Source organism: Gobio gobio (assembly GCF_949357685.1).
Source record: "Gobio gobio genome assembly, chromosome: 16".
NCBI lineage: Eukaryota > Metazoa > Chordata > Actinopteri > Cypriniformes > Gobionidae > Gobio > Gobio gobio.
In genome coordinates, this window is record NC_137109.1 from 30365198 (window position 1) to 30392759 (window position 27562).

General features: G+C 38.0%; 1 protein-coding gene across 1 annotated transcript; it reads right to left on the bottom strand.

The window, feature by feature from the left end:
* Positions 1–478: 478 nt before the first annotated feature.
* On the bottom strand, positions 479–27562 carry inppl1b (inositol polyphosphate phosphatase-like 1b). The gene is made up of 27 exons (XM_079839224.1): positions 26147–27562; positions 21544–21607; positions 20173–20311; positions 18527–18665; positions 18245–18385; positions 18051–18138; positions 14398–14487; positions 14161–14283; positions 13948–14062; positions 13755–13855; positions 13580–13682; positions 13292–13488; positions 13021–13138; positions 12734–12830; positions 10509–10647; positions 10177–10276; positions 9951–10039; positions 9673–9754; positions 6393–6479; positions 4043–4150; positions 3813–3901; positions 3602–3689; positions 3240–3395; positions 2882–2963; positions 1956–2763; positions 1724–1839; positions 479–1592 (listed from the first exon to the last, which is right to left on the bottom strand). The coding sequence occupies exons 1-27, from the start codon at positions 26281–26283 to the stop codon at positions 1499–1501; spliced, it is 3690 nt and encodes a 1229-aa protein (XP_079695350.1). The 5' UTR covers positions 26284–27562; the 3' UTR covers positions 479–1498.

Below are 27562 nucleotides of genomic sequence, written 5' to 3' on the forward strand. Positions count from 1 at the left end.
AAGTCAGGAAAGCGATGCAGAATACACATCTACTGTCCACCCGCTTTCATTTGTGTCACGACAAAGCAGATAGAAAGAGTCCAGATCAGTCACAAGCTACTGGAAGGACACTTTTTTGAGAGCGGAAAGAAAGTAGTGTATTTGTGATAAGCTAAGATGTAATAACCAGACTCACTGAGATGCATTCTCCGGAGAGCACAAAAGGATGTGAACTCATGCTGAACTTTATCAAACTCTTTCTCTCTTTCTCTCACTCTCTCTCTGTATCTATCTTTGCGATTCCTGCAGTTATGCTTGCAAGACATGTCTCTTAAAATTTTTAGGACATGTTGATGTCATTACAAACATTCCCAACATCTGAGAGTCAACCCAACGCAAGCATAGTCCTCAAAGATCCTGTTTCTGTACAAACAACCTTCTGTACCATATTTGTTCAAGTTTAAAGATGATCAAATATTGACACTGAATAGTAATATTTGACGTAGATAAAAAAAAAACTTTAATCACTCTTTTTCTGTGACTTTATAAAACCATCAATCCAAACCTAATATTACATAATTAACCAAATTACAAATATACAAATGCACGTATAAAGCACTACTTGGGTAAAAAGGGGTTTATAGGACTGTGTAGGTGGGAGAATTCATTTAACGTCAAGTTAACGTCATAAATTAGAGCGTAGCTAGTTGGCCTTGATAGTTTTATAGTTTGATAAGAATAAAAAGCAAATAAAATGACATTTACACTGAATTTTACAGTCTGTATTAAATCTCTGTGGAAAATCAGGTTACACCTTCAATGTTCAGAAAAAAATGTGAACAGTTATTTTTCTGTTACCTGTTTTTGCAGGTAAGATTTACAGTTGTTCAGCGATGTAAGACTACACTGGAAATCATTATGTTTGTTCGAGCTTATCTCCTTAAGTAAAGGGGAGAACAGCAATTAAATCCCTGGCGTAAACAGTAAAATAGGCATTCCTCTTAAAAGGACCAGCTGACTCCTTTAGCAAACAGTTGGTTTATGCACTTTTAAAAGGTAATATATAGATTGGGGTCTCTTATAAATAAATACAGTAACTAGGCTCAAAACAGGGATATAGACCAGCTGTGATACAGTCACCAGACAAGGTACTGAACCACAACGTAACATTTAACAGCTAATGCTTAGATAAGACAAGGATGACTTTGCTATTATATACACAGTATCTACGAATGAGTATCAAGTCGCTCGACATAGAATAAACAATTAAAGAGCCTGTGTTTTTAGTGAAAGATATGATTTGTTTGGATTGTTAGAATGTATTGTACTGTAGTTTATTCCACGCAGTATGATTAGGACCACAGGGACAGAATGAACGCTTGGTGTATTGAGCTTTATTGTGAATGGAATTGAAACCTTTGAAATTACAAAGGAGAATAAAAAAATATGTATTAGAAATGCAAATATCGAGCTTGTCATTTATAGTCTGACACCTGATAGTCTCTCAGGCTCTTTGTGTTCAGTCCCAGATCTTGGGAAGGTTCTCCAAAATTCTTCGTCGATGAGATGGGTTAGAAACACCCGCTGCACACAGCTCCTCCTCAGTAATACCACTGCAGGAGAAAAGAACACACTTTTGGCAATGTATTTGTTCACCAAGCACCGTTTCTGCGTAGAGTAATTAAATAAAACACATGGCAGTGAGCCTATTTCAGATTTTTCGCCACATCAACAGCAACCTCACCTGAAGTAATCGAGATCATCCCAGCCATTACGACTGAGGTCCAGCGTGTAACGCTGCAAACCCAGAGTGCTGAGCAGCTCCCGCACTGTTTCTGGGGCTCCATGTAAGACTGACACCTGCAGACACACATTGCCTTTGTATTTATCAAAGCAAAGGCCAAAAGCAAATCCTAGTCCATATTTACATAGTTCACTGAACAACATAACCAATAACTGAAAACTCCACAGCTTACCTCTTTCTCCCAGCTGTAGTTTTTCTCATTTGCTAAGCCATAATCATACCCATGATGCCTTTGCTGAGATGACATTTCATGAAATTGGTACTTTCTGTCTACTGGCTGAAAATCCACTTCACTTAGTGATTTAGCAATTTGGAGAGCTGTAAGTGAGTTGTCTCCTAAGGCTGTAGTTGGCTGCTCTACAATCCAGGGTACTGAGGATTCGTGGACGGGAATCCTTGTGGACACATAGGGGTATAGCTTTGGTCCATTTTGCATTGGCATGGGCCGGCCTTGATGTACCCTGTGATAGTCCTTTCTGACTTTTTCTTTGAGTGGCGTCTGTATGTCCCGGGAAAAAACAGAATGGTTCATGTAGGAGTTTGTGAGTTTTTTGACTGGCAATACTGAACCCTGTGTCATATTGTTCTTATGGGACTGCAACTGTAAAGATGGATTTGAAGAAGTGGTGTGTCTTTGATTTGGGGATGTATTAGGAACATCTGGACCTGGGAAAAGCTGATAAGAGGACGCAGTCAACGACAGTTCATTTTGAGTCTTACAAGATGGTTTATAGGGTGCTAAGGAGCCAGGAATCTCAATCTCTGTGAAGTCCGATCTCCGAGCAGACCTTTTGACATGGCTATGACCTCCAGTCACTCTAGGGAGCTGTATCACAGTGTCTTTGGCCCCTAGTAATTGTGATTCTTTGCTGGATGAGGGAATCTCTTCGACTCTCTGCAACACAGGCAACCCCTCAAAGATGAAGTACGCAGGATTGGTGTAGCTGTTTGGCGCTGCCATATACGGGGCTGATGGTGCTCTACAGTGGGAACATGAAGCGCAAGTCAACCAATAGAAAAGGCTAGTGGAAGTGTGCGAATAAAAATACTTTACCATAGATGACGTAAACACTATTTATTAGCTTAGGGCTAACTCACTGGGTGGGGAATGCACAGGAAGAAGGGCGAGACAAATGGTCCTTCGTCATTTCCTTCTCATCCTTCTCAACACAGAGCCACTCTGTAATGTACAGAAGACATGGCTCATGTCAAACTGTTAAAATTTTGTAAAAGTCTGATGCTCAGTCACTGGGTGTTTAGTGTCCATCATGCTGAGAGTAATATTTCAGTAAAAGTCAGGATCCATCTGGACAAGATCATGCAGCAGGGAGCCAAAAGAGGAAGCCATGGTAGATAGAAAAGTAAAACGAGAGGAGGAACTAAAACAGGAAGAAATTTAAGGGGGAAAGTGTCCAGGGCATATTTGAAGAAAAGTAAGGCCATGCGGATAACCCACCATAGACCCTTTCCCGGATCCTTCGGCGGTCTGGTGGTACAAAGACCCTGATCCGTCCTCGAATAGAGCCCATCTCTTCTCCTCTGTGAGTCAAGCATGTCTCAAATGGATCCGATGATTTCCCAATTACCGAGCGAAGAGGCACACAGCACTCGCCTGTAATGGCATAACTCTCATTACATGTACAATCAATATGACCACAATGATTCAACAGCATTAAGCAGTTCAACAAAGTGTCCTTAATTCACCATAAATAAGAGTATGTGGTATGTAGTTGGTTGTGAGGTAATGGTTTCTAAAAATCCAAACCACTGTATCAGAGATATTTCATTCAAACAGACATGATGAGCTTGACCGTTTACCGTATGACTCAAAGCCATCACATGACTTTACAGACAACAGCAAGTGCTGATCCCGGAGATGCTCTAAATCCGACAGAACTGGGTGGAACTAAAAAAAGGAGGGGCAAAAGAGATATTTGATTTGATTTACCAACCAAAAGTATCAAATCCTTATTAAACTTTAGGTATAGCTTCAAATGATCACACTGAGCCAAATGATCTCTATCACAACCTTGGGAAACTGTTTTGAAGACCAGCCGAGTTTGAGAAACCCTGGCACCTCACAGCACTGTGAGTCATTCTCTGCAGAACGGCGAGACTCTAAACAGAAGGAGAAGCACAAAAAAAAGAAATGTCACAATTATTTCACGATCTCCTGACATTTCAAAAGGAAACAGACTAGCAACAAAGCACTGCATGATCACTAGTCTGATTGATTATTGCACAAAAGATACCTTATACCTTCTAGACAGCGGGAGTGGAACTCGATGAAAAACTTGGCCTTGCTCGCCGTTTTCACAATGGCCTCAATCGCCTCCAGCTCAATGCTGGCTCTCTCTGAACCTGAGTCTACATCCACAGATTTGTAGAATGTAGATGTAGAAAAAAGTTTACATGGTTATGACACTAAGGCCCGTTTTCACAGACAGGGCTAAGATTAAGCCAGGAATAGGCCTTAGATCAATTAGGACATTTAAGTAACTTTTATAAACATGCTTTATAAAAGAAAACGTTTCTTGAGACACAACAATGGCCCTGACTTAAATTAGGATTTGTCAGTGCAAGTTGCTTTTAGTTAAAACAGCTCAAACAAGCATTTTTAGTCTGGGACTAGGCTTAAGCCTTGTCTGTGAAACCGGGGGTAAATTAAACAGTAAATAAATACTCAATTTTAATAAATACTTCTTCTATTTTATAGCTGATGTGTAGTTCACCCAAAAATTTAAATTATGTTCGCCCTCAAGTGTTCCAAATGCCATAAGACTTGTGTTCATCTTCAAAACAAATTAATACATTAATCGAGAGATTTCTGTCCCTCCGTTATAAGTCCATTCCACTAAAACCTTTTTGCGTCAAAAGGTTCATAAAGAGATCATAAAAGAATTTAATTAAGATTTAATTTAGGCTTTTATTCTATAAACAATGATCAAAGCACATACTGTACATCAAACACATAATTTATTTATTTTATTTTACATAGTTTATTGTGTTATTACCTTAAAGGATTAGTTCACCCCAAAATGAAAATTTCCTGATAATTTACTCACCCCAATGCCATCCAAGATGTTCATGTCTGTCTTTCTTCAGTCGAAAAGAAATTAAGTTTTTTGAAGAAAACGTTCCAGGATTTTTCATATAATGCTTTTCAGTTGCAACCAAAATGCTGAAGGTCCAAATAATGCAGTTTCAAAGTGCTTCGATGGGCTCCAGAGCTCTGTGTGATCCCAGATGAGGAATAGGGTAAAAGGAATAGCAAAACGATCAGTCATTTAAAAAAAAACGTTTTAACCTAAATTGTTCATCTTGTGCAGCTCTGCGAGGTACTAAGGATGACGTAATCACGTCGGAATGGTCACGCTAGACGTAGGTAGAAGTACCGCCCCCGTGTGTACAAAGCGCTTGTGTGAAGACTAATACAAACGCCCTTTACCAAAAAAAAGGTAAAACAACGATATCGGACGATTTTGAAGTTGAAAATTTAGTGTTTTTGGTAAAGAGCTTTTGTATTAGTCTTCACACAAGCGTTTAGTACACACGGGGGCGGTACTTCTGCCTACGTCTAGCGTGACCGTTCCGACGGGATTACGTCATCCTTAGCACCTCGCAGAGCTGCACAAGACAAACAATTTAGGTTAAAAATTATATTCCTTTTTATTTTATTTTTTAAATAACCGATCGTTTCGCTAGATAAGACCCTATTCCTCATCTAGGATCACGCAGAGCCTCTGGAGCCCATCGAGGCGCTTTGAAACTGCATTTATTTGGACCTTCAGCATTTTGGTTGCAACTGAAAAGCATTATATGATGAAAAACCCTGGAATGTTTTATTCAGTCTTTCGACTGAAAAAAGAAAGACATGAACATCTTGGATGAGATGGGGGTGAGGGAAATATCAGGACATTTTCATTTTGGGGTGAACTAATCCTTTAACATGGTTTAGGACTGCCATGGACAGCTGACTCCTAAAGTTTTTGTTATTCTTCATTTTCTGTGCGGTTCAGTTTGCAGCAGTGACAGAAATGATATTTCCAATAAGTTTAAATGGATTTTTTCCTTTTTTGGCCATTTTTAATTTTGTTTTCTAATTGATTGTTTTTTAATTGGTTGTTTTCTTACCATCTAATCTACCCAGACCTTAATATGTAGCCTAGTTAGGAGCTGATCAACGGTATTCTCTTCACCTGTGATATTATAATATCGTAATTTTTTGGCTCATCAATGTATAACGCACACCCTACACTGATTTGAACTCTAAGGTTTTATTAAAACATTTTTATTTGTGTTTCTAAGATGGTTGGGAATGGCATAAGGGTGAGTAACTAATGACAGAAGTTTACTTTTTGGGTCCACTAACCCTTGTTTTCTAAAAGCTGAAATAGTTTTAGGGCTTTCTCATGCGGGTGCTATTAAAATGAACCAGCCTTGAAACCAGCCTTGAAAGAAAAAAAAATCTGTGGTAAAGGGAAATGGTGGTTCCTTAATGAAATGCATGTTCAGCAACCCTTAATATAACTACTTGAGTTATGAAATTACCAAAAGGTCAAAGTCAAAAACTTAATTCTCAGAGACACAAGCTGAAAAGACTCCATACCTGTTCTGAGAAACTGTGATATTACACCGACTTCAAAAGTTGCAAAAACAGGAGAGTGATCACTAGTGAAGATGTCATCTGTGCATCCTGATGAACAGAACCAAAAAAAAATCGAATTTAAATATGAAACATTTTTCCAGGTACACACTAGTTTTGCCAGGTACACAGGTTTGCCTGATTTACAGGTTTGCCTGATTTTCACCCGCCAGCAGTTTTGTGGAAATTGCCGACAAATGCCTAAAATAGAGGCAAACCGGTACTTGTTCACATGAGTGACAATTGCAAAGTGCATGTTATCAAAGATGCGATCTAAGAAAAGTGCCAATCCGTCGCCGATGCTGATGAGATATTTAGACCAGTCCTGTAGTGTGAAATGTATTTTGACTGGAAATTACATCCGCGACAACCTTCAGCCAATGCAAGAGCAAGACACAGGGCAAGGGAAAGTTCAGGGGAAGGAGTCATAGACCTGCGACAGAACATCAGCAAGCATGGCTTCTGCTAGCTAACATTCTGCCCTTCATATTCTCCTTTTTTCTTTTTGCAAATCAGCGTACAGACAACTTGGATCGCAATCTTCATACCAGCTACCATTTTTAACAAAAAGATATCCAGTCCCGCTTAAGGATTCCTGTCTCACACGTGATCTTACGTTAGTTCCTGTATCACTTCTTGAGTGTGATTTATTGTGAAATGTAGTTTGTAGGCAGAGTTGTAGGCGATTCTTCCTGTTGAAATGTTGTGTAATGTGTGACACCCCTTTTGCCGATCCGTTGTGTAATTTACACACCACAGCAACTAAATGGTACTCCAGACAGTCATGTAGTGTGTGAGAAGAACAGTGATCCGACGACTTTGAAAATCGTGCATTACTTTAATTGTGTTTAGTGCTGGTCCTAATAGTGTCCTAATAGTTTCTGAGATAAAGTTTAAGGGTGCTTTCACACTAGCACTTTTAGTGTGCACCCGAGTTCGATTGGCGTCAGAGTTCAGTTCGTTTGGATGATGTGAACGCTGTTTTCTGAACTTGAGACGTCGCTGCCATAATGCATTACTATGGGTTTTGCTTTGGACTTGACTGACTGGCATTCTGGCACCACGACTATCATGCTTTATAACCTTCTCCACTTTTTTCTTTTTGTTGCAATTATTCTGCTTAATGTACATATAAACTACAAGAAGTTTATATCAGTAGTCCCATATTCATAATTGTGACCACACAATTTTCTTACAATGTCTACCATTGTAACAGATACATATATACAATAGGAATTGTCCTATTGGAATTACTCTGTAGTAATAGGTGCCCCTTTTTTTTTTTTTTACATTTGAGCCCCTGCCCCTGAGGAACTCTGCACAACCCTGTATACCAATTCTGCTCCTGGAGGGCCACTGTCCTGCAAAGTTTAGCTCCAACCCCAATTAAACAAACCTGCACCAGCTAATCAAGGTCTTACTAGGCATACTAGAAACTTCCAGGCTGGTGTGTTCAGACAAGTTGGAGCTAAACTCTGCAGGACAGTGGCCCACTAATCAACCAAAACGCATCTTAATACCAGGTGTACAGGTCCACCGATTTGGTAACACTTTATAATAACTACATGCTATGAAGCATTAGTTAAGCATTAGTAAATAGTTAATTCATAATTTATAAAGCATTAATAAACAGTTTATAAATGCAGCTGTAAATGCTTTATTCTTGATTTATAAGCAACTGCTGTTCTCTAATGTTTTAAAGTTAGTACTGTTTTGACACTGCAAAATATTTCATTATATTATTATTGTTTTATCTAAATTGTATTTGTTGTACTTTGGTACTCCTGTATTCCACTGGTACATTTTTATTCAGCAATGTTTACACTTGTTTATATCAGATTGCAGAGGCTTAGTTTCATTTGACTGCAGTTATGGTTTCTGGCGGTCTACAGGAATATTATTTTCTATGACATTAAACAGGTTTAATTTTAATTTGATATTAAGTTACTAGTTGTACAGTCTCCATTTTTGCATTTTGAAATAAATATTTATATGTGCTATATTCCTCCTGTTTTGTATTTGTTTCCTTTTTCTGTTCAGAAGAGAACCAAGCCTTTAAATCTCATTTTTAAAAGCTTTACAAGGCATAACTAGTCCTCACTTTAGATGAGCTCACAAAAATAGCTAACTGACAACAAGCAAATGTTTTATAACTACCTGAATTAATCATGAACTACAGTAGGAATACATGTTAATAAAGCATTTATTAACACACTGAGTAACTATTACTATATGTCTAAATAATATGTATAAATGTACATTTAAATAGCTTATTAATCCTTTACTTACACTTTCTAAATGATCATATGAACCACTGACAACTCCTAAATAAATAATGTAATACTTCATTTAGAAATTATAAATAGATCATTTATAAAGCATGAAAATACAATAATTAAACACATTATAGATATGCTTATAAATCAAGAATAAAGCATTTATAGCTGTATTTATAAATTGCTTATTAATGTATATTAATGCTTTATAAATGATGAATTAACTATTTACTAATGCTTAACTAATGCTTCATAGCATGTAGTTATTATAAAGTGTTACCAAAGAGGGTAAAAAAAGTCCTACCTATTCATTCAACTCTATCATCTCTGTTCTTGTCAACACCAACACATTGTGGTACATGTTTACAAAATGCATCCAATTCTTAATGCTGCAATTAGTGTGGAGACTTCTTATGTAATGTGAAGATTTGTATGTAATGAGACTGCAAGCATACAAGCCATCCTCTGAATTGCACATCTAATTCCCATCATGTTGAATGCTGCCATTTAAATAGTTAATTAAAATACTAATGTGAGGTAGTTATAAAATACTAAGCATTTGGTCAGTGTTGGCTGTGATCATATACACTGGCATAATATATGTTTGAGGCCTTTGCTTAGGAGGCTGAATTCACATGTTTAGAGCAGACATGCAGACAGACAGACAGGATATGACTCTGATTGTGGACCACAGACCTACAATCTTACCCAAAGTAAACCTTTACTGTGCAGGGTAGCTGCACATCTCATTCCAAAATGCTACAAAAATAGCAGTCTGATGTTTTAGTTTCTCCCCTCAAGGCAAGCTAAAGTGCAAACCAACAAAGGAGTTTGCCTAGCCACTTTATGTATTATTAAGACACCGTAATGCACTAAACAACTGCAACACATTATGGCTGCTACATTATTCCTTTTTTATATGATTTGACAAACACTTGAGAATAAGAAGTGAAATAAATAAAATATACCATATGAGGTACAGGTTATGTGACACTCTGGGTAGGACTTCCACAGAACTCTGTCACACCATGAGGGCCCATTGACTTGCACCTAAAGAAAGTTTATAAAGTTTTAATTAAACAAAATAATGTAAAACAAGATTAGTAATTGTAATCTCCTATGTTGTCACACATGATCATCCCAATCATATCACCCATTTGATTCATACCATTTAGAGTGTAAATTTTATGTTTGAGTAATTTCAGATCAACAGAAGCGACAGAATAAATGAAATAGAAAGTCTTACCCCACTGGACTTGTATTTCTGCCACAGATAACAGTCTCTAGAACCACGTTCATACCGATAGGTGGGTGGAAACAAAATCTTCTCCTCCTCTTAAGAGAGATAGCAAGAACAAAACAAAGTGTCCGTTAATGCTTTTTTTGGCCCACATGTTGCTGTGTAACCTCATCTATTGATTGACGTGTGTGTATGGTGACCATGGGAGTGGAAGAGCAGATGCTGTTCTTACTAAAGTTAAAAAAGGCCTTTCTTCTGTGTCGCTCTCTGGTCAATTGGTCTGCACACATCAGCTCCTCAAATTCTCGCTTTGAAACATGCTTCAATATGTCCTGCAAAAGAGATTCCTCGGTCAGGGACAGGTGACCTTCAATATATGATATAAGTGAGTACAAGGATTCACAGAACAACTAAGATGATTCAATGCGCTTAATGTGGTCTCCTTGGAGCAATGTTTAAATGGCTATAGATCACAGACAGTTAATCAAACGCTGTGAGCAGGAACAAGTAAAGCTGGAGTGACTAATATCTACACAGAAATAAAGCAGATGTAAGCTGTGTAACCAGTGCATCCAGGTCCAGACGGTAGTTGAGGTCTCCACACCAAAAGAGATGATTGAAACGAAGACTAATATCGAAAGTGCTGAGCTGCTTTTCGCCAAGAGACAAAAGTCTGAGGATGTCTTGGAAGTTGTGGTTCCTCCTAAGACAAGAAAGAGGAACGATAAGAAGAACAAAATAGACACTCTCATTTAAGCTATCGTTCAAAAGCTTTTTGACTATCAGATGATCCTTTAGAAAGTATTCTAATGAGCTAATTTGGTGCTCAAGAAAACATTTATTATTATTATCAATGTTTAAAACAGTTTATTTTTGTGAAAACAGTGATAAAAAAATATTCTTTGATGAACATTATGTTCAAAAGAACAGCATTTATTTGAAATGGAAATCTGTAATGTAACAATGTAAGTCTTTACTTTTGATCAACTTAATGAGTCGAATAAAATAATATTAAAGAGATAGTTCACCTAAAAATGAAAATTCTGTCATCATTTACTCACCCTCAAGTTGTTCCAAACCTGTACGAGTTTCTTTGTTCTGCTGAACACAAAAGAAGATATTTAAAAGAATGTTTGTAACAAAGCAGATAGAGCAACCATTGACTACCATAGTATTTTTTTTCCTACTATGGTAGTCAATTGTTGCTCTATCTGCGTGGTTACAAACATTCTTCTAAATATCTTATTTTGTGTTCAGCAGAACAAAGAAACTCGTACAGGTTTGGAACAACTTGAGGGTGAGTAAATGACAGAATTTCCGTTTTTGGGTGAACTATCCCTTTAATGAAATAAATGTATTAATGAAAGAATTTCTTTCCAAAAAAAAAAAAAAAGAAATCGAACCCAAACTTTTGTGTATGGGTGTACATACAACACAACGTTATCCAGGATCTGGTTACATGAACTGTTTAGACTAGTCTTAAAAATTAATTCTAAAAAATCTATATTTTTTCTTCAAGACCAATCATAATTTAAAGTCAGTTGCATAAAAACGTAGCTTGGACAAATTTGATGCTAAAAAGTAAGACTGATTGCCTCTTGACTAACTGCTAGTTGGTCATACTAGTACTTAAGGCATTCTTAACCTAATGGCTGGTTATGCAACCGGACTCTGCAAGGGTCATTTTTAAAGGGTTAATTCACTCAAAAATGAAAATTCTGTGATTAATTACTCGCCCTCATATCATTCCAAATCTGTAAGACTTTCATTAATCTTCGTAATACAAATGAAGATTTTTTTATTTAAAAAAAACCTTTCTGTCTCTCCTACCACTTTGACACTTCAAAAAGTTCGCAAAATCGCAAAACTAACTCAAATGAATTGAGCGGTTTAGTCCAACTTTTCTGAAAAGACACGATTGCTTTATATGGTGAACAGATTGAATTTAGGCTTTTATTCACATATAAACGTTCATCACATTACATCAGTTGTGGTAAACAGAAGCTCAAGCAAGTTCGCTTGACGTGCAAGAACCAATGAGGTTAATTCTAGTGTTACGCAGCACGTTTGAGCTTCCGCAAGAGGTTTGTTCTTACGCGTCAAGCATGTTCCGTTGAGCTTATGTTTGCGTTCGCTGATCAGTGTTTATATGTGAATAAAAGAGCAATTCAATCTGTTCATCATATTAAGCAAACAAGTCTCTTCAGAAGATTTGGACTAAACTGCTCAATTCATATAGGTTAGTTTTACAATCTCTTTATGAACGGTAAAAAGCGTCAAAGTGTCAGATGCATAGCTGTCAATGTAGAGACAGAAAGCTCTCAGATTTCATCAAAAAGATCTTCATTTGTGAAGATGAACGAAAGTCTTACAGGTTTGGAACGACATGAGGGTGAGTATTTTCCTTCTTGGATGAACTATCCCTTTAAGTGTTATGTGTAATATTTTGAGCTGATTTCAAAATGTTGTTTTTATTTGTCGTTATGTCTCCTAGCAACAAGGTGCATGTTTCTCCGCAAGTTTGTGTTCTGAATGACCTTAATGTCTGATTGTGTGATCCACAGTTGTTTAGTGTATGTTGCACAGTTTTTTCCTCTGAAACCATTTACAAAGTCGGCAAGTGTATGATATCCTAGTGTTTTAAAAACCGTTCAGATTTTAAAAGTCATATAGTGTACTGTATTCCATCCTTAAAGGTAATATGTACATGAAATTTGGGCTGTTAGTGGTCCGCCACCTGAAAAGGTTTGAGATCCACCTCTCTAATATAAATATGTGTGCATGAATACCTGAGCGCTTTATCACTACCAGAAGTCAGATGGCAGTTCACAAAGCCCATTGAGGTGCCATTAAAGAGAAGAGAAACTCCTACTGCTCCTTTATTTCCTGTAACCACCAAGACAATGAATCTAGCGTAAATAATAATTATAATAAGGATGATGATTTATTGATCACTTGGTTTGTTTTCCTTGGCTACAAGACATAGGATATAAAGGAGGTGACAAAAGAGAGGAAAAGGAGAGTTAATTAGTTAGTGAGTGTGTTTGTTTGTTTGTTTGATAAAGAAGATTTGTACCCAGTGTGTTCCCTAGGCCAGTTTTTACACTAGCGGTGTTTACTTGACTAATGCGTCCTTCATGCTCTGGTTTCACAAACACAGCCAGTCTGATATTCCAAAGGGACTGTACTGCCACCTACAGGAGATACACAAAACACACTCACAATCTCCTCTCACCATTGTAACACTCAAATGTAATGTAATCAAATAATAGAAATATGTGATCACTTAGAACACAGAAGGAACACCGTTCTGGCCTATGAAGATTTTGATTTGTATAACGTTAGACCTGTTTGAACTCGATGTTGGTTGCACTCCGAAGCGTGGCTCTAATGTGTTCAACCCACTCTCTCTCGCCCTGCGGGTTGTCCTGAGTGCCCACTGCATAGATATCATGAGGCAGAGAGGCAATGGACTCATCTGGGGTGAGACCCAGACCACAGCAAGTAACCCAAGTCTGCAGTGAAGCAGGTGGTGGAGTGTCCCCTGCAGGCAAAATACAGATACAACAATAAAATATTTTACTGCAGGTGTTGAGGCCATAATATTTTACTAATTATATATTTTGTATTGATACCCATATTCCAGGTGCCCACAAACACAGAGATGACATCAAGTTCAGACTGCTGAGAGTGAGCAGCCTTCATAAGCTGCAGCAGTCGACAAAAGGCTTCACGTTTCTGGTAAAGATAAATCGGTACTTTAGATTTAGGTCATTTAAGGTAAGCCAATTCAAGTCTTTTCCCCCTCACCTTCATGCTCTCAAACACCAGTTCTTTCGGTGGGTTGTGATGATTGTCAACGACCATCTTTAGTTTGGCAGGGCCTCTCTGAAACTTTACCAACTGCACAACTAAAACAAAAGCATTAGATGGCATTTACTAGCCTTGCATTATAATAAAGGAGACTAAAGTAATTCATGTTTTCAAAGCAAGGTAAACTCACTCCTGCCGTGTGTGACAGTCTCCACACCAAATGAGCCAGACTTCTTGTCAAATAGCAGCACTCCTGCATCTATGTCTACCGACACTGTTTGCCTGCCATACCTGACCACCTTGACCTTGACATGCAAACACATGCACATAAATAAATGCAAACACTCTCATAATTATATATAAAATATTACAATTTCAAGGAAGACGATAGACATTGGGCTACCTGAAAGCTGTGGACAGGATTGGGTCGGGCAAACTTTTTGGTAGCTGTAACTGCCTCAGGAGGAGTGGCTGGTTGCAAAGATAAGTTGTGATTGGTTACAGCTTCTTGCAAAGCTTTCAGAACCTGAAAAAGACATGATATTGTTATCATTATTACAAATAGAAATGCAGAAGGCATGACATGTATATGGTTTGTGTGTGTTCGTGCATGCTGTTTTTATATTTCATGTGTCTCTACCCTCTTCTCCAGAGAAGACAACAGGTTACATAGGGTAGTGAGCTTGTGAAGCAGATTATCCATGTTTTCTTCAGGGCTCTTCCCTGTATTCTAATGAAGAGAGAGAGTTAATGAGAAAACAGGAATATATGAGCAAAAGGTCCCAAATCTTGCTTCCTGGAAAACTTTGTACTTTGCACTGCTAGCTCATGCAGAAGTCACCTATACACAATTCTAGGGTGCTGTGGTTTGTGCACGGTGCTGCTATGCTGTTGCTAAGGTGTGCTGTGAGGTTGCAAACGTGTTCTGAGTGGTTGCTTTACCATTGTTTACTGACACAAGTCAAAAGAGCTCAAGGTTCTATGATATTCTGATTCCTAATAGGGTCTACTGGTTCTCAACCAGGGAGCCGGAGCCCACTGGGGGGCCTCAGAAAAGGGGGATGCAGGATGACTTAAAAGGTACAATATGTAAGATTTTTAGATTAAAATATACAAAAACCACTAGAACAATGTTATATATTTTGTTGACATGTTTACTTTATCCCAAACGTTTCCAAAAATGTTTTAATCCAGAGAAATCAGCCATTTTAACCAGTGTTACAGACCGTGTCCTTGCATCACCTGTCAATAACGTTATATCTGTGCTACCCTTGATTTCCATAAGAAACCATGGAAACACCAAAGATGCTTTAATATAGTTTGTATTTTATTAGACAGGCTAGCAACTTATACATTTATCAACAGAAAACTAATCACTACAGCGCAATGCAGTTAGTCTTTTCGAATCGCATGATTCATCGCGAGTAGCGTTTTTACCATGCCATGATTTTTTTTAACCATGTAAAACAGCACTGTGATACTTCACAGACAAAATGAAAACAGTGGAAGCGGCCGACTGCATAATAAAAGCTCAGAGACCGGTGTTTCGCGCAGGTCTCTCTCTTTAGAATTCGCTCCCAAGGGCTCTCCGCGCGTTCTGCTTCATATGCAACGTTAATAAAACTTTAGTACATTCGCTCATTCATGAATTCTGCCCAGATTCCTTTCCATTCGCTGTGGAGGTGAAAAGTCAAGACTACAACTCCCATGATTCCACGCTTATTCGCAGCATCATCAAGCTATGCTTTTGAATAAGCGACCTCCAGCGGAAAAACTTACATACTGTGCCTTTAAAATAATTTAAATTTAAACATTAATAATAACAACACAATTGGTTAACATTTATCAATATATTAACTCTTTCCCCGCCAAACACAGAATTTTCCGTTATTTGTGAAAAAACAGGTTTCCGTGTTTTCACTGTTATACTCTAGGGCAGGGGTTTTCAAACTTTATGATGCCAAGGACCCCCAAATATGATGAACCTTTATGAGGGACCCCCTTCCTAAAATCCATCTGTATGCAAAAACATAAATACAACACATTGTTTCCAAACTTAAATTGGCTATTAATGTTGGATGTATAAACCTGAAGAAGAACCTTTTCAATGAAAAATTATTTGTATAAGCAACTTTCACAATAAATGTGTGCAAGCAGTTTACGTACTGCGTTAAGGAAACTGCCTTACAACCCCAGTGAGCGAGATAAAGGGGACTATAGTGAGAAAAACAATCTAAAGATACAAATCAAACATATTCAATTCTGGAATTTATAGAGAAACATTTAGAAATTAAACCGTTAGAATATTAGGTCGACTTTATCCATTTTTGCTTTGTCTTTTTATTTTCTGAAATTTTCTGGGGACCCCTTAGAACCTTCTGGAGGACCCCTGGGGGTCCCCGGACCCCAGTTTGAAAACCCCTGCTCTAGGGGTCGCTATTATGCATCTTCTGAATGAGTACAGAATATCCTGATCAAAACACAGGTGAAGAAGAAGCAAAAAAAACAAATTATCGTATGTAAGCAGACGCATATGTAAAATAACGTGATCATTAATATTAAACAGCATATAAATCAAAACTGCCTGTTACTGAATTAAATGTCGACACAGAACTAGGGATGCACCGGTTGACCGGCCAAAAATCGTTTTTCTTTGTATTTTTCTGCCGATTTTTCCGGAAGTGCGCCCGCGTGCACATACGCCTATATTGCAATCATTCGCGAACATGTCACTTGTGTGTTACAAACGGAAACTGGAGATCTGAGGGAAGAGACGAGATACGCTGAAGGGAATGAAGAGCCGCTTTTCTGTGCGAGCTGAAGTTGCGCGAGCTTACCTCTCCGCGCCCTGCACAAGCGTAGATAGTGAGCGTTTGTTCAGCTCAGCTTCTCACGTGTTGGATCGGATGAGAACGAAACAGACTAACTTGTGACAAAGCCGAAATACTTATTTTTGTAGCCTAAAGAAGAACATGCATGCACTTTTGAAATGAAATACTATCAGTTCTGTAGCCTATAGGATGATCATTTTTATTTTACCTTAAAATTAATTTGACTTAATTTGATTTAAAAAGCACCTGCTGTAGCATCTTAGTTTTTTTCGTTGCACTAAACATTATTTGATTTAACATTTTGGAACAATTTGGAACTTTGGTTTTATTTAATTTCACTGGTAAAGACTTTTTTTCATTACACTGAATTTAAAACAAATGCTGATTTAAGTAACATCTCTGTTTGGATTGCAGAATATGCAGTTGTTGCCTTTAATTTCACCTTTCAGCCTTTTAATTTCCAATTCAATTTCCCATTAATTTCAGATTGCGGACTTGTTTTCATTAGCCAAAAGCCAATTTAGCCTGTTAAATACCAAATAAACATCTTGTTCATGTATACTTTAATTATTTTATTGTGTAAAAAAAAAAAAACGGAAATCGGTATCGGAATCAGCCAGTTTTCTTGAAAAAAAATCAGTATCGGAATCGGCCATGTAAAATCATGATCGGTGCATCACTACCCAGCCAGAACGAGCTATTGGACTGTGCTAACATTAGGGGTGTTGATGGACTCGATCTACTCCATCTGTGTTTGATCATCACTCTGAATCTGATCCAGATGTAGTCTTTGACAAAAACGTGATTTTCTCAGCTTTTTGTTCAAAATGTTGCTTTTTTTATGAAACTTTTTTAACCCATATATAAGTGTTGATAAAAAAATAAATGCATGAAGCTAGAACAAAACTTTTTTGATAAAAAGCAAAGGGTCTCTCTTTCTTTTGATATATTGCATGATCAGATATTCATTCAACAAAATATTCTATGGGCCATTACATTTTTGTGAAAATTATCAAAAACCCTGGCGGTGGATGGCAAAAAAAAAAAATGTAAACGCTAGCGGGGAAATATTTAATATAATATAACTTTATAGAAATGCTAAAACATACAATCACTATTGTCAATATCAACACTCCCAGTTTCTGTTAATAAAAAGTTTGAAAACAAGCAACTTAACATAAATAATTACAGCATAAATATCATAGGAATTAATAAATACTGAATGAATATCAATGAATATTGTGTTGAACAATGATGGGCCTTCGAATAAAAAATGTCAAGAACCACTGGTCTAAGGATTTTTTTTTTCAACCCATCTAAACATCCACCCATATCAGCCACACAGCGTGCAACCCTTTTATAATAATGTTGCATGTGAAGTACATTTATTAAAATAAAGACGTATATGACTGATTGAAAATAGTAGCTTACTATATAAGCCTTAAACCATAAAGGGATGTACCTGCATTGTGGGGAAGGTGAGATGGCCGCTAGGATGATCAAACACTTTCGCCAAAGTCTCCAAACTAGACAGTGTCTGGTCAATCTCACTGTGATAAACAAATCAGGGAAAACTTTTTGTCAGGACATTATTCAAATGTTCTTCTTTCAAATAATTGCAGCGTGTGAAAGGACATGATGTTAGAGAAACGGCACCTGTGCAGGCTGTCGCATATGCGGCTGAGGATACACTGAAAGTGTTGGAGTCCTGACGCACCCCCTTTCACATTCTCCAGGTCCTTACACACATTACCATGCAGATACTCATCTAGTAATGGGACGATCTCACAGCCTAAACTGCAGAGGTAAACATTGGTACAATGAGCTGTAAAAATGGTGATAGTGCTTTCTCACATTTATTTACGAGCACAGACAGTGTTGTGTGATGTGATCTAAAAGTTTGATATTGATCCATAGGTCATGTGTGAATGAATGTACCTATTTGGGCTGAGTTCCTGAAGCCTCTGAAGAAGTAAATGAGTAGCTGCTGAACTGGAAGTTGGAGGGTGGCCTGTAGGGGACTTTGCGCGTGCTGGGGGTGTGGCAAATGTTGAACCTGGCTTCTCATCATCACCATCTTCAATGAGAAGACACTTGTATGTAAGCTTAAACATTTAAATGTTGTGCCTGTGTCCTGTGGATAGAACTGTGTCACAGCAGCCTCACACAAAATAGAATATACACTTTGTTAACAGGGCTGCAGATTAAATGGTCGACAGTTCAACAATAAGTTTAAATCTAGTCGAGAAAACGTTGTGTCAGTCCGGACTCCTTATGCAGTTTCGTCAAATATAATACGCACACTACCGTATTTTCGGCAACAAAAACAAAGTGTAAGTCATGTCCGATTCGCAAACAAATCAGACTCTTTTGAACAGCTTCTTTTTAATGAACCTATCAAAAAAAGGATTTAGCCTACAAAGCAGCCTCGAACTCGTAGTTTTGGAGTTCACCAGACCTTATTCGGAGCAGCGCCATGACAGGTGTGGAAGTGATGGACTTACTGTGTTTTCAATCCTGTAAAAAGCTGTACGAAGCTCCTAGATAACTTATAATTTTCCACAGCTGATGTTGTCTGGAGTTTTTTTTTTCTTGGAAATATATTTTTGCAGTGTTTCGTCAGCAGAACGATCCAAAACCACATTAAATAGCAGTACAACCCACTGAAGAGATGTATTGCACAGGCTGCGTCTGAAATTGCACACTCTGAGTATGTACTTATTTTAAAATACTACTTCACGACCGCTAAAAAAATCACGTATATGAATGTGTTTAGTATGAATGTAATCTGGATGTAGGCTACTACATTCGCCATGTTGTCATTATCACTTGACCTACCAGCATCACGTCGCTTAACCAAAGCCTTCCCTCCCATTCATAAATCTTCTCCCATGGCCTCATGGGATATCATGCACACTTCAGAATCTCACCAGAAGAAGGTCATCCGGGTACTTTTATACTTTTATGAGTATGTGAATTCGGACATGTTTCTTTTGTCACATACTGTGCGATTTCGGATGCAGCCACATGCTGAATTCGGAACCGCATACTAGCATACTCTTACTATTTCTGCCACAGAAAGATAAGGCAAAAGTAGTACGCTAGTATGCGGTTCCAAATTCGTCAACAATCACGCTTTCATTCCCATTAAAAATAAAAAATGGCGCTGCTGTGAATAAGGTCTATTGACTCCTTCAGTTAGTTTTCGTTTATGTCGAATTCTAAATGAAGAACCCTTACTGTGAAGTATAATTTCGTTTTTTTGCGATACTTTGATCTTTTTATTGACTGCACGGTTGTTCATATAAGACAATATGTAATTAAAGATAAATATTCACAGCATACTTTTATTTTTGTAATAAGTTCATGAAGGTGTACTAAAATGTCCCTTCATCACAGCACAAGGCAGTGAGAGTTGTTAAAGGATTCCTCACAAAAATGAAAATTCTCTCATCAAGAAGATACTGTATGCACTCAGTGAACCGAAGTGCTTCTGAACAAACATCTTTATCAAACGATTCTGTTATTTGTAAATGTAAAAATATTTTTGTCTGGAATTCACTATGCTTCCCATCCCGTCTTACCTGAGCTCTCATCGTTGGGCTCTGATTCACGCATAACAGGGTAAAGCAAAGGGGCCACCAGACCTTTGTGTGGGTGTTGATACCCCACAACTAAATCACCAAGAGTACGGAAACAATTCACCTGCACTCCCTGCGTGGCCTGAAACAAAAACACACACACAACCCAACAGATTCACAGATCAAATATACAGCAGGACAGCACAAGGATTTGAAATGTGTATTACAAAAAAGGGAATATTAGTGTATTAAAAGAGTAACAGAAAAAAAATCGTACCATCAAACCACATTTGATGAGAGATCTTTTTGAAATGTTATACATTTAAACCTTTTTCATTTTTTTAATTTATATTTCAGAACTGGCTAACTTTTTTATTGAACTACAAATATTTGGAATTCTGACAGACATATTAAACTTGCACGGCAAAAAATAATTTGAGACTCTATATCCTGAGTAAACTAAAAAAGGAAGGCAGAAAATGCAGAACTGCTAGGTTTTCCACAACAAGAAGTTGGTCTAGGTAGGGTAACTCCCAAAACATTTAAGTTTTTCCGCTTTATGGACCAAAGATACAATTACATTATGATGCCCTCATTCTAGCGTCTGCCAAACTCTACATACCACAAACAGCCACTGGCCAGCTACCCACTGTGCAAACAAGGGTGCACACACACATACTTAAACCATCAGGCATCATGACAAATAAAATAACCAGCTCTTTGAATGGCTTTTTTTAGAAGCTTGTACTTTCAGAGTATGGTCGATGAAACCATTTTGGCAAAAACGTTCAATTATTTCCCCTAAAATCTCTATATAGCAGCATGTTTTCCTTCCAAGAGTGCAGCTCTTGAAAAGCGATTAAAGAAATCAGACACTGGGAGGGGGAGAATATTCAGAAAATTACTCTTTTTTTACAACAGAAGGCAACACTTAAACAACTTAATATGACTGTGTTATTGTATTAATTCTGTGTTTTAGATAAGAAACAGGCATTTTAAAGTCACCAAGTGTTTTTATATGAAACACAACAACATGCCTTACCCATGCATAATAAAGAATTAGTAAAAAAGACCCACAATGCATCTAGCAGCATGCCCAGAAACAATTATGTCACACATATTTTAATCTCCACACAGACAGACAAACCCATTCCTGTCATTCCCCACTGGATCTGAAGCGTGGGTGCAGGAGGAATCTGTGTGAAACATTTTATTGACAGCAAGCCACTGAGGTCATTTTGAAACTACGCAGCTGCCTGCTTCAGACAGCAGACAAGACTGCTTCTTGTTTTCTTTTTTAAGAAGTGAAAGTAACAATGAATGAAAGTAATTTGCCTAAAAGGATATGATTAGCAGACTCCTTTGTCTTCTCACCTGTACAGCCAATAATCCATCTGCATCAGGGAGGATTCGGTATGTATGAACATGTCGCTGGAACCTATGTACAAAACAGACAGACTGTTGAATCAAAGACGATACAATATTCTTTAATTCATAGTTCCTCCAAAAATTAACATTGTTTATCAAATGTAGTGACCTTCTTTGGACCACATTTAGAGTGATTTTGTCCTTTTTAGGATTTCGACAGCTTGTACAGAAGAGAGTAACTCAGACATTCTGCTAAACTTCTCAATTTAGCAGAAGAAAAAAAGTCTTACTGAATTATCTCTTGGAATATCTGAAAGGTTTTTCCTGTCTGTCATTATTAGAACACGTTTGACTCATAGGGAAAACTAATTGTTTAGTCAATAATTCAAGAAGGTCCAGCATTTAAAGCTCTTGATTCTAACTTACTTGTGAAAAGGTAACAGTTCTTGTAATTGTTTAACTATACCATTTGTTACAACAAGGATTTCATTACAGGTAATACCATTGATGACTCCTCATTGCGATGTTTAGGCCAATGTTAACTTTTTTATTTCTTTTTTTATCTATAGCATTTGTTATGAAAAAATAGCAACCTACACATTTAGAAACTATAGCAACAACATGCCACAGTTGTAATTTACAATATATATGCCTGTCTATGTTTTGGTGGGCGGTCAGAATACCGGCAAACATGTGAGAAGTGGCGAAGAAGTGCCACAAGATAAAAATAAATGGTACTGCTTACGTGAGTAAATGATGACTGAATTTTCATTTTGAGGGGTGAACCAACCCACATCTTCTGCGGAGTTGAAAAATAAAACTAAGAATAATATTATCTGCCATTATTCATCTCTGACCACATACATAGGTTTTTTGGTGTTATTAAGCTATTCTGAATATATATTGTTTTGTGTTTGTGTTAAAGGTATGGTTCACACAAAAAAGGAAAATTCTACTCATCCACATGTCGTTCCAAACCTGTATGACCTGCTGTATATCTTTCTTTTGTGGAACACAAAATATTTTAAGAAATGTCTGTTTTTTTATCCATACAATGGAAGACAAAGGAAACCAAAACTGTTATTTTATGTTCCACAGAAGAAGAAAATCATACAGATCTTAAATGACATGAGGATGGGTAAATGATGACAAAATTGAAATGTTTGGGTGAATTATCCCTATAAAGCACTTGTTCATCTAACTTTTCCCTTATATTCTTAGTATAGTTCACCCAAAAATTTTAATTCTATTATCATTTATAGAATTAGTTCCAAACCTGTATGAATTTCTTGATACTGCTGAACACAAAAGAAGATATTTTGAAGAATGTTTGTAACCAAACAGTTGATGTGCCCTACTAAGCAGCCTCAAACGCAAGCAAAAGCACCCTCAATTGATACTGTAATAATAAAATAAAATAAATAAATAATAAAATTTGTGTCCGAGCTCTTGATAAGCGTGTTTTTGCAGCGGTGAGTAGGCTAAAGCCTTGTTTACTCAAAGCGTCTGCACGAGCATTCATTTAACATTCATTAAATAAAAATATTGTTGCTTAGAGGACCGACGGCCAATTGTATGCTGCAAAGTTTCGGAAGTGACATCTAAATATAAATGCCACGAGACCCAGAGTAGAGGTTTTGCCTCTGTAGAGGACATTATATTTGAGTGAATTTCTCTGACAACATACACAGTTTTAAGTCTGGATTCTTATGAAATATAAGACATTCTTATGAAAATATTATTACACATCTTTTTACATTACATATTATCCCAAAATACATTGATATGCAAATTAGATACAGTGTATAGATGCATTGCCTAGAATGGGAATGGCATTTATGGCCATTTTTACACACATATTGCATAAACTAAAATGGTATATCAAATTATTCTGTATCTTTCATAACATTGAGAATCATCTTAAATACAAAGTTTGGATAAAAAAAACTTGAGGCATTAAAATTGATTGGTGAATGAAAAACAAAATCCCATTGTTTGTCTATTCATGTCTTTTAATTTTCTCAATAAATTGGTTCTGGTTTCCTCTACAGAGCAGAGGATATATTTATAACATAGGAATTAAAAAAAAAAAAATTTGTTTTTTATTCTCCAAACTATGTAATGACCGTAAAAAAAATCCTGGTTCTCAGGATGACAACATGTTAAAATACTAGTAACGCATTAAAGGGTTAGTTCACCAAAAATGAAAATTCGGTCATTAATTACTTAACCTCATGTCGTTCGACACCCGTAAGATCTCCGTTCATCTTCGGAATACAGATGAAGATATTTTAGTTGAAATCTGATGGCTCAGAAAGGCCTCCATTGGCACAATCACTTATATAGTGATGACCGATTTCAAAACACTGCATCATGAAGCTTCGAAGTGTTATGAATCAGTGAGTAGATTCAGCGGTTTGGATCGCCAAAGTCACGTGATTTCAGCAGTTTGCCGGTTTGACACGTGATCCGAATCATGATTCGACTCGCTGATTCATAACGCTTCGAAGCTTCATGATGCAGTGTTTTGAAATCGGTCATCACTATATAAGTCGTTATTTAGGTTTTTTTTGCGCACAAAAACTAATTCTCGTCGCTTCATAAAGTTATTGTAGAACCACTGTAGTGAGATGGACTTTGTAACGACGTCTTTAGTACCCTTTATGGGTCTTGAGAGTGTAAAGTGCATTGTGCCAATGGAGGCCTTTCTGAGCCATCGGATTAAAACTAAAATATCTTAATTTGTGTTCCGAAGATGAACGGAGGTCTTACGGGTGTCGAACGTCATGAGGGTAAGTAATTAATGACAGCATTTTCATTTTTGGGTGAACTAACCGTTTAAAGCAATGTAAAGGCAGACTAATAGATTAATAGAAAATTTGTAGCAAAATATTTTTGAAATTCCAATTATTAGTAAAACTGATGACTTGTAAATAAATAATCATACATTTCTCACTGTACACTGCTATGGTGGAGCCGTTGCTTTGCCAATCTGCACTTTACTAGAGTGATTTCAGAAGCACCCTCAGTGATTTGATTCTGTAACCGGGCCTGCTTACTTTCATAGTATTTTTTTTTTCATACTATGGAAGTCAATGATGCCCCACAACTGTTTGGTTACAAACATTCTTCAAAATATCTTCTTTTGTGTTCAGCAGTATCAAGAAATTCATACACGGTTGGAACAAGTTGAGGGTGAGTAGATGATGACAGAATCTCTTATCTTCAGTAAAACTCAAAAATATCTTAAGAAAGAAATATATGTAAACTGTTCTATATCATCACATAGAAAGTTAATCAGCTTTAACAACATTTTCAATGACAATTAAGTAATCTTGTACTGATAGAAATTCAGCCATGGTACAAATAGTGTGGTCCACATAAATGGGTCATAATTTGTGTGGCTTAATGAAACAAATTGTGCATTGATGTTTTCCATGGCCACCATGGGGCAGGGTTATAAATTCCGAAAGTAAGGTCAAACCCCACTGATACCATATTTAAGGCCACAGTAAAATAAAATTCAACCTGTTAATGTGGTCACTGAGGTCATCAGTATGTCATATCATACAAGATCATATTGCTCTGCCCATCAGAGGTTAGATAAACCAGTATTTGTGCTCATTCGCATTTGGCCACAGAACCTGGCACACATATTTAACTGAGCCCAATGAAGACACAATTAGAAAGCTCATTGTTTTCAGGTCATCTAAAACGAGAAGAAAGCACAGAGAGGAAGTGAGATGTGACTGTGTGAGTTGATGTTTTGCATGTGAACGGTTTCAGAGAGAAGAGATGAGGTAGCGATCAAGGGAAAGAATGAGCCGGAGCCAGATAACGAGCAAAAAGGAGAATAAATGAGAGAGAAAGTAGGAAGAGCATTTGAAGCTGGAGGGCTCAGCCTTCAGGAATGTGTCTGGCTGTGGGCCGCAGTGGAGAGAGAGCAGTGCGGTCACTGGAGCCTATTCCCTCCTACAGAGGCCAGAGACAGGAGGAAAACAGTGAAAACTGAGGCATGAACAAAGCTGATCAAGTGGGGCCTAGAGGGGCTGCTGTAGACTAAGTCTCGTCTCCTGGAGCTCATATGCATTGAGATAGACAGCACTAAACTATATGAAAGGTAGCCGAAGTCCCGGTCTTGCTTAAACCTGATGGGGAAGGCAGACACATGGCTGTAAAATCCATCTCACATGCACAGACTAAAGAGAAGGCCTACAATAGCTCATTGACTTCTTGACAATACCTGATAACTATTGCGATTTAAGTGAAAATGTCAGTGTGCATCACCCGGAAGTGCTGCGGATAGACAACTGGGTGTGGTACCAAACACATTCTGGGTAAATTTGTCAAATTGCTAGGAAATGCGTGACAGATGAAAACAATATGTGTTCTAAAATCAGCTCAAAATATAAAGCATGTCTGATATCCTCGGACTGGGTTAAATTATAGTCTGTAGCTAAGATAAATTAAGTTTGTGCATACCACTACGTGATTTTCTGTCAACTCCGACAGCCCAAAATCTGCAAGCTGGCTATGACTTTTTGCAACTTTGACTCATCGGACTGCAAATCTCGTGTAGTGTATTGCAGCATGAAGGTGTTATACTTACAGCAGACACAAGGCATAGGCTCCAGGCACAGATTCGCTGTCCCTCACCAAGAAGCTGCCATCTCTCGCGGCACGAGCCAGCAGCTCTTCGGCTTGCACGCGGCTGATGTCCCGATGGTACCAAGTCGCTGATGTCATGGTGCTTTCAAAAAAGTAAACAAAAGAGTGTCCTACAGTCTAATTTCCAAAAAAAAACAGGTGTGAATCTAAGCGGTTGAAGTTCATGAAGTTAGATGAAAGATGCTGTTGCTGTTGATCTCCAGTGATACTAAAACCAGGGGTCCGCACTGTCATCCCATCTCCATCAGAAGCTGAGCATGCAAAGTCAGATCCAGCAGTGCCTTCTTGTTTACACTGTTTGCCCTTCCATGAGCATGTGCATTGCAAAGGCAGGATGCATATTTTGCCAGAGGGCAGGTCCAGGACCGGCCTCCTCCTCTCTTGAGTTGTTCTGACTCCACTTGTGAGAGCTCATGACAGAGCACCCATACACATGCTGCCCACCCTGCTGACAAAAGCTCCCTATTGTCTGGCAGCGAACATCCTCAGTGCAAACGCTTCCAAGAAGAGGAACCAAGAGTGAAGAAAAGCACCAGCTCCAGATCGCGCAGACATGAAAAGGCAGTGGGGTATTACCACCACAAATTCAAATACTTTTCCACTCAGTTGGTTTCGCCTTATAAGGGCAAGGCAACACCCCTTCAGCTGATGTCTGCAAACTACTGTAAAGGACAGTTAACTACAGCCAGAGGTTGGCCAACAAGCTTTAGGGTAACAACCAGATCTGGACTCCATACACTAAGATGATTGAAAACCATGAGGGTCGTCACGCAGACGTAAAATCGGAACGGATGGTCCCCCGGCAAATGGAAGGAAGTGCTTTACAGCTCCAGATGGCAGAGGAGGAAGACAGAGCAGGGAAAAAATGAAAACACTAACCTGAATTCCTCTAAGTGACCTCACGTCATCGGTGGTGCATGAACCTGAGGAACTTTCAGTCTCTTACGTTCTGCCTTTCTATCCCTCTCTGTGATCTTCAGAATAAATCATCCTGTCCCATTCACAATCACATTGTAACTAAATCATGGTCACATGCTTTGAATCGGTCTCTACAGTTCTCTCCCAGTCATATGCTTACAGATGATCTAGGTTACTGTGCTATGCTTCCAGTTGTTTTTCTCTCACTCCTTGTTGGCTTCCCAGCTCTCTCTCTCTCTCTTCCTCTAGCCTCTCTCTTCGACTCCCTCTCTCTGTCCAGGAAGTGAAGAACACAAGCTCCACCATATGGATACGATCATCCCCCTTTTTCTACGTCTCTTGTTTTGTTCTTCTCCTCCTCCTGCCCTCTTTTTCTTCACTCTTTCTGTTTCCAGCTGCTTGACTAACACCATCCCTCACTACTCAGCAAAAACAGTCT